We start from the raw sequence: 7,332 nt of genomic DNA, 5'->3' as shown, positions 1-7,332 counted from the left end.
GAACTAAATAGCTGAAGGTGAATGCTAAAAAATTGTGGATTCACTCCAGTAATGCATAGTACCATACTAAAAACTGCACTTGCGTCCAGTACAATCGCTATTTAAAGTCCCAAGTGCTTATGCCATTTAACAAAAATGTGGATAAATAACCAAGAAATTCTAAGGCATAACTCGAGCAGCGTGGTCATCATTACCCGAATACAGTCTTTGATGCACGAACTTTCATTCGATCTATGTTAAAAAACCTTTTAGTGATCAGAAAACTTGGTTCCTAACGTAACAAACAAAATGCTGGGGTTGGTGTTAAACACAATTCTTAAATATCACATCCTTGTATCATAATCCACCGCCAGAGTAGCATTTCTCGCACGTACCCATTTACATTCCGGGAATTGTTCTGGATCTGTCCGTCTTTTGGTGCATTCTGCGGATAAGTGTGTCCACTAATGCACCAGGCACCATGCACTTGATACAAATAATGTTAACTTGTCAGCCTTTGTGTGGTCGGAACAGGCGGAGTCATTGTGATAAATCAACTCCACGAGATTAATTGCTCTGTGTCAAACTTTCGTAATTTATTCTAGTATAAGTTTGTGTCTTGATGTAATTTTATTTATTTATTTTATTTTTACTTTTTTTCAGACTTCGTAGTTAGACAGCCTGTAATATGATCAAGTGAAGTATGGCTGTAGAAGACATTGTGGAACCAAGGCCACGAGTCTTCTTAGAGGTAACAGTAAGCTAAACCAGTACAAAAGAAAGGCTGAGAGACTTTAGGCTTGACCGAAAGACTACATCACCATGTCGTAAACACGAAACGCAGAGAACGAATAATTTGTATGATTAAACGGGCAGATAAGTGAATAGTAAACCATCACAAAATTTTCAAATTAAAAGAGGTCTAGAATGCATAAATTAACAGAACAAAATGCTAGTGAATGCAAGTCATACTTGATAGAATCATCAATTTAATAAAACTACTTTGTCGTTATAGCATGAAATTTCAGTAGTTTAAAGTCCACACACTTTGCAATTCCATGTGACCAAAAAAATGGCTTTTCCTAAAAAATAAGGCAATGGGTTGGATTGATACAGTAAAAAGCACTATCCGGGCATAGTGTTATAACATTCTCTTTCCGCGATTTCAATCAGTAAAATAGAAAACGGATGTATCACTATCTCAATGCAAAGTGTTTATCCTTTAAAATTGTCCAAAAATAGGATGCACCCAAAACATTCGCCAAACCTTAAACTTCTGGCCCACTTTCCTATTTTTTTCTCAACTGTGATTAAGAAAGTGTGTCTGAAATGAGAGAAGGGGTTTTCCAAACAAATTCAGGTAGATTTTACGTTAGCATCTTAAACAGAAAAAAATAATTGCATGATACAAAGGTTATTGCTGTAAATTATATGCCAAGAAATAAAAAAATACATCATCTCTAAAATAAATTAACTTTTTGAGTGATGTAAGCTTACTTGTTTCCAAAATACTGGCTTGTTAGTTAGCAAAGATGCTCCATTTAGCCATGCATCTCGCCTTTGAAAATGATACCTTTTAAGTCAAAGAAACTAGCATATACGGGAGGTCATCATGGAGAATTGAAGAGGTAGAGGCTATAAAGTAATTAAAGGCACTTGTTTGCCCTTAGGTGTATTAACGAGTAATTGCGTACAAGTTGCTTCTGAATAAGGCTATTCAAAGATTTGAACTTTCCATTTATGTGGATAAAAGTTAATTACTACTTATTTAAAATAAGTCAGCCAGGAAAAATAGGAAGGAAAATTATAGGCCTTAAAACAATTCATAATCATTTCTATAAAGAATTCTAGGAAAGTATGGCAACAGAAACAATTATCTTTAAAAGATCTGATATCTGAGACCCTAATCAGTGGAATAATGTTAGCCAAACTTGTGACAGCCAACGAGCCAGTTCTTGCACAATGCCTAGATTTTGATTTGCACATTTTTAGGTAAAACAACAAATGGGATGATAAAGTAAATTTCCACGGGTCTTACTTGCTTAAAATGTAGAGGAATTTACCTGCTTTTAACGGGCTTTTCATTTGGAAATTGTGGTCTTAAATTTCATCGTCTGGCACATTATATTCATGACGATGTTCTTTACAAAAATAGACTATACTACCATAAGTGAAAGCAAGATTCTTTGACAAAGTTTGATTGTAAGGCTTTCTCAGTCAGTGAGAGATAAACAGAAATGATAGGATTAGTAGCCAAGGCTTTTGCTGAAACGAAGAATACGACTGATTAAGGATATCCAGTCACAACTGGCAGCTTTCATGCATGAAAGTTTCCTTCGAGCAACAGATACTTACTGGTTCACAGTGTTAATAGGACAAAAGAGTCCCTGTAATTTGTGTGCAGTTTGCTGGTATGATTTCATTTTAGAACACAAGCTATAGAAATACACCTACTCGGTTACTTACCTAGCTTACAAGGACGACACTGCATTATTTTATACCTTATCCATTCCATCTAGTTCTGATCTAATATCATCTTTCAGCTTTTATGAGCGGCGAATTTCTTAACGAAAACGTCAGCCCAATATGCCAACTTCTATATAAACTTCCAATTGAATGTATCTCTGTGGCCTTCTGTTGTTAAAAAGAGCAGAATGCCAGCCCAAAGGTAATTGGTTTCAAATTCTTTTTGGTTATCTCCGTATTAAGGTATAATGATGGTTAAGTAAGTTGCTTTTCATAAGGTTTACATCTAAAAACCCACATTTTAATGAAAATGCGTCACAACCGAGAATTTAAATTCAAACACCCTCTTTTAATCGATAGGCCCCAAGATTTTCATTGTGCGTCTGACCGCGCACACGGTCGCGTGACGTGTAGTTAAGAGCCAATGTCGTTCAGACTAAGTCAAGAAAATGTCACTGAACTCTCATCAACTCATGAGGGACAATGTCAGCCTCCCATTAGATACACCCTACATCGGGAAGACTTTGTAGAAGCCTTGCAAAAGCAAGAATCCAATTCCGTTTTAGAGCACCTTACGTCCGTCGATGGTCTTCCATTATCAGCATTTCTGCGCCGAGTTGTATTTGTTCCCAAATCCATGAAAGCAGACGTACTTCTAACTGAGAAACTCCTCAATGAAACCCTTGGTCGCGTGACCTGTGACACTCCTTGCGATAAGGATATTAACTTCCTTGAGAAAGTTGAATCACTTCACACTTTGTGTAAGGTATCGGCAAACGAACGTTTGATTCCTCAATTTATAGAATGGATGAAGACAAATTCGGAGAGATTGAATGATGCATTGGCCAGTTGCCTTTTGCTGGAATGTCAGGAATTGGCACAGGAATGCTGCTTTACGATCGCAATCTTATCCAGGCGGTTACATTTCAGTATGAGGAGAGGAGCTGAAGTACTAATAGACACCTTAATACGCTTAATGTCACGAGCTCTCATACCTAGGGAGAAGAATATTACGGCATATCGAGAGGCTCGACAAATTCACGAAGAACGTGAAAGCATTAAAAAATCCCTAGTAATTTTTCATCCACCACCCTTGACTTACAATTACTGTGAAATTTCCCATCGCTTAATTGGAGTAATTTACTACACACTGGCCGATGTGCTTTTTAGCATTCCTCTGCCAGAACTCATTCGATTCTTCACTTTTCGAATCTTCCGCCGAAGGGAAATGGCACGCCTTCTTCTTTTCCAAATTCTCGACTCACTCGTCACTAACTTAAGTGAAATTCAGGAGGAGGCAGAGAAGTTGGCCGCTAAAGCAGAAGTTCTGGGAATGTACGATGAAAATATCTGGCGACTCCTTCCAAGTGTACTCTACATGGATATTCTGAGAGCCTTCAGTGAGATCAACATAGCTAACCGAGAGTACCCAAATACAGTGCTTAACGTGTTGCGGGCACAGGCAACCCTAAAGTATCCTCTGATGGATGAGAAGACTCTAGCGAATGTGCAAAACTACTGGGAGCAGAATCCCTTCTTTGACGTCACCATGGAAAGGGTGCCACGCCTGTCGTTCAACCTGCTACCCGCAGAGAAGGCAGCTGCAAAATCGTTGGAAGTTAAGAAGGACAGTGCTAGTGGAAGCCTTCATACATCCAATGAGCTCCCAGAAATGGGTCTCAGTTTACATCACACTCGCCCTACATTAATTATGAAAAATTTATAGGTGTACGGGACTGATTTTGCTAAAAATTTACTATTGTTTATTAATTGTAACGACCATTTTCTGCATGGCAGTGGTTTGGGATATGCATTGGCGGCTGGAATGCTTAGCTGATTACATTACTTAGGGCTGGACATTTAAACTGGCAAACAACTGGCTTAGAGAAAAGCATAACCACCGGTTTAAGATTTTATTAGTAAACAATGGGTTGTACACATGCATTATGAATACATTACTCCTTTAACTCTTTATTTGTTAGTTATAAAATCTCTGTCCACATCGAGATTACTTAAGAATAGGGTAACTTAAACCAAGTGCTGTGTCCTAAAAGATCCTCCGATAGTAGGGTAGAACTTAATACCCTTTTGGCTATAGAGGTCTATCGTTTTGGAAAATGATGATAGATGATGAGGCTTTGGTTAAACTAGATCTCACCCTGCAATTAAGCGAAAAAGTTAGTTATTTGCACCAAAAGCGGTTTTTTCCATCACAGTATGCAATTGAATTCTTTGTTTCAGTTCCTAAGATTTTGAACCTACGTAGTCGACATTGAACCCCAAATACACTTTTCATCGTATGAGTGGTATTTTATGGTTTTTATCATTTTGCTAGCTATTGACAGGGAAAATGTAGTATATGAACTGGTTGAAGGCAAATTAGTTCTGTAGTTTAACAAGCACAGATTTTAAGGCTAGCTGCTAGACTGTTACAGCCCCATTAAATGGCAGACAAAGTATACAAATGAAATAACTTGCCCCTCAAGATGTTGTTTTATTGTAACTTTTTAGAAAACCATTTATTTATACTTTGAATTATGCAAACATCAGGCAAAAATGGCTAAAGTCATCTGTTCCTTATTTGTCAGATTCGATATAAAACTTTTTCTTCTTAATGAAATCTTTTAAAGTCATCTACTGATAGGACGTATTCAAATTTTCCCTAATCTAAAGAAGTATCGTGAAAGCATTCAAAAATTGAGGAATTATTCCCTAATCTACCTCACCAATAAAGTCGACAATGCTGTTGTCCTACTAGTGGTAACTAAATTAATTCATCAATGTTTAAAATGGCGATACGTTTTGAATACACAAATCCTATTATATTTCATCACGTGTATGAGGAATAACATCGCAATAGGTAAGTTGATAAGATCTAACTCTGATAAAAACCGTACACACTGACACAGATAAATTTGTCATGACTCCTAACTGAAACACTGACTCCATCGTCACCACATTCATGCTCGCCCAGACATTGACTACCATAGATGAGCGAAGGCTGATTATGCACTACACCACCGATTATCCCATGAACCACAATGCGATGACGCGGAAAGAACAGTGCCTGAATTTGCAGAAGATCCGTCCTAATCTTGCCCAACGCGTCCATGAGTACTTGTTGCAAGTCAGGCCGACTGTCTGCCAGTGCTTCGTCCAAAGTAGCTTGAATGATATCACGAATCTCCCCACAGTGAGTGGCAAAAGCAAACTCCTTTACCGGTGCTAGTTGAAATGTGTTATGCGCTCGAGGTGACTGTAGGTTGTAGCCTGGATTGTTGGCCCTCCGCGTTAAGAGAAAGGGTTTTCCTGGACCTGGTGGTGCTGCCATTGTCATCGGGTTAGCCGCTGTATAGTGGAGGCCATTGTCCGAGTTGAGGTAGTCAGATGTTTGAATGACCTTTTATCGATCACCCACCACGTGGATAATTTGAAGAAGGAAGAGGCAAGCACAGTCACTCTGCCCATGTAAAAAAATATTCGAGTAGAATTGTACCAAATAAACAGGATTATACGAAATTACTATCTTCAGCCAAATTAGCGGTGATTTCGTGCCATTGCCACCAGATTACTACTTAATAAGTAAAGAAAGGGTTTTTTGTGGAAATGATATACGATTTTTTGATTCGCTTCTTAAAGTTGGATTTTCATGCTTGAATTTTAAATCGTGACCCCAGGAAATTCTTATGCTACGGGCCTCAAACTAAATAAGGAATGAATTTTCAAGTTTAGGAGTTGATAGCATTCCCAACTGTTAGGTGGCTAGATAACCTTCCATAGTTTCTAAAATAAAAGTTATTTACTATGTAAACCTTCACTTATTTTATCCTTTAAAGTAATCACAATCCCTATCCGTGGTTCTCTCCAAATATGAAACAGAATTGCAGTAAAACTTGCCGTGAAAAATGTTTTGGCTATGGAAGTTAATGAAAAACCTTGTTGCTCCACTGTTGATACTGTTTGCTATTTGAATGTCCAATCCTGATGCCAAAAAAAAGCAAAAGTCAACATCTGAAGAAATATCGCAAAGGGAATCTGGTGATTGAGACGGAGTTGCTCTACCTTCCTACTGATAAAAGTCTAATTTCTTCTTTCCTTCATTTTACTCTTTGAAAATGGTTGAAAGGGACAGAGTGGGGGTAAGATTGATGGTTTTTGTTAAACATTGTTATGGGGTTCATATAAAATCACGAATTTTCTTTTAAATGGTATGGCATGGAGAAATGATTGTAATTAGCGTATAGCAGAGAGGAGGGACAATGATCATGGTGGCAGAGTCATAAATTTAGCAGATATACAAACCACAGATACGGGATAGTCCAGATGGTTAAACATGTAATTAAACAAGGTATCAAACTGTGGCATCGCATAGCGATGGTCATCCTAAGTATACCGCATTATTTGAAGAGCCATTGCTTACATCTCGAGTTGCCGTTGACATTCTTATATCATACCCAAAGGAAAGGTAGAAAGGGCTTGCACAAAAAGACTGTTCTGCTACATGAAAGACCATACTCTATAAGTGTGCATAAATGGGTTTTACTCGATGTGCTGCTGTGTCGAGCACAAAGATTTATCGAAAGAATGGCTGGAATACAAAGAGTGGTTATCGTTTAACATCAAGAACATCTAAACATCCACCGGATGTATTCCAGTGTTGTGATTTGCAAATAGGAAGTGGCAAATGACCTCATCCACCGAAAATCATGCAACCCATTGTCATATCTACATCAGATATTATCTTTGCTGAAGAACACCCTTTCAAGAAACGCTGTTGTAAAAGTCTAATTAAAATGATTCTGGGGGATGGCGAGAACGACGCTGAAACAAGACATTTGGAGTGTCTATTTATTTACCAGAGTCACAGCAGATTTAGCTTCTACGCTG

General features: G+C 38.0%; 2 protein-coding genes across 2 annotated transcripts; one reads left to right on the top strand and one right to left on the bottom strand. All coding sequences in view use genetic code 11, as the record gives it.

The window, feature by feature from the left end:
• Positions 1-2,869: 2,869 nt before the first annotated feature.
• On the top strand, positions 2,870-4,171 carry EGR_01960 (hypothetical protein; the record flags this gene model as incomplete). Its single annotated transcript, XM_024491209.1, has 1 exon — positions 2,870-4,171. One exon carries the CDS (start codon positions 2,870-2,872, stop codon positions 4,169-4,171), a length of 1,302 nt encoding a protein of 433 aa, XP_024354352.1.
• Positions 4,172-5,320: 1,149 nt separating this feature from the next.
• On the bottom strand, positions 5,321-5,776 carry EGR_01959 (hypothetical protein; the record flags this gene model as incomplete). The annotated part of the gene is made up of 1 exon (XM_024491208.1): positions 5,321-5,776. One exon carries the CDS (start codon positions 5,774-5,776, stop codon positions 5,321-5,323), a length of 456 nt encoding a protein of 151 aa, XP_024354351.1.
• Positions 5,777-7,332: the final 1,556 nt, after the last annotated feature.

Source organism: Echinococcus granulosus, assembly GCF_000524195.1.
Source record: "Echinococcus granulosus chromosome Unknown EG_S00008, whole genome shotgun sequence".
Lineage (NCBI taxonomy): Eukaryota > Metazoa > Platyhelminthes > Cestoda > Cyclophyllidea > Taeniidae > Echinococcus > Echinococcus granulosus.
The sequence above is the reverse complement of the archived record's forward strand: the minus strand, read 5'-3'. Positions and strand labels throughout refer to the sequence as shown.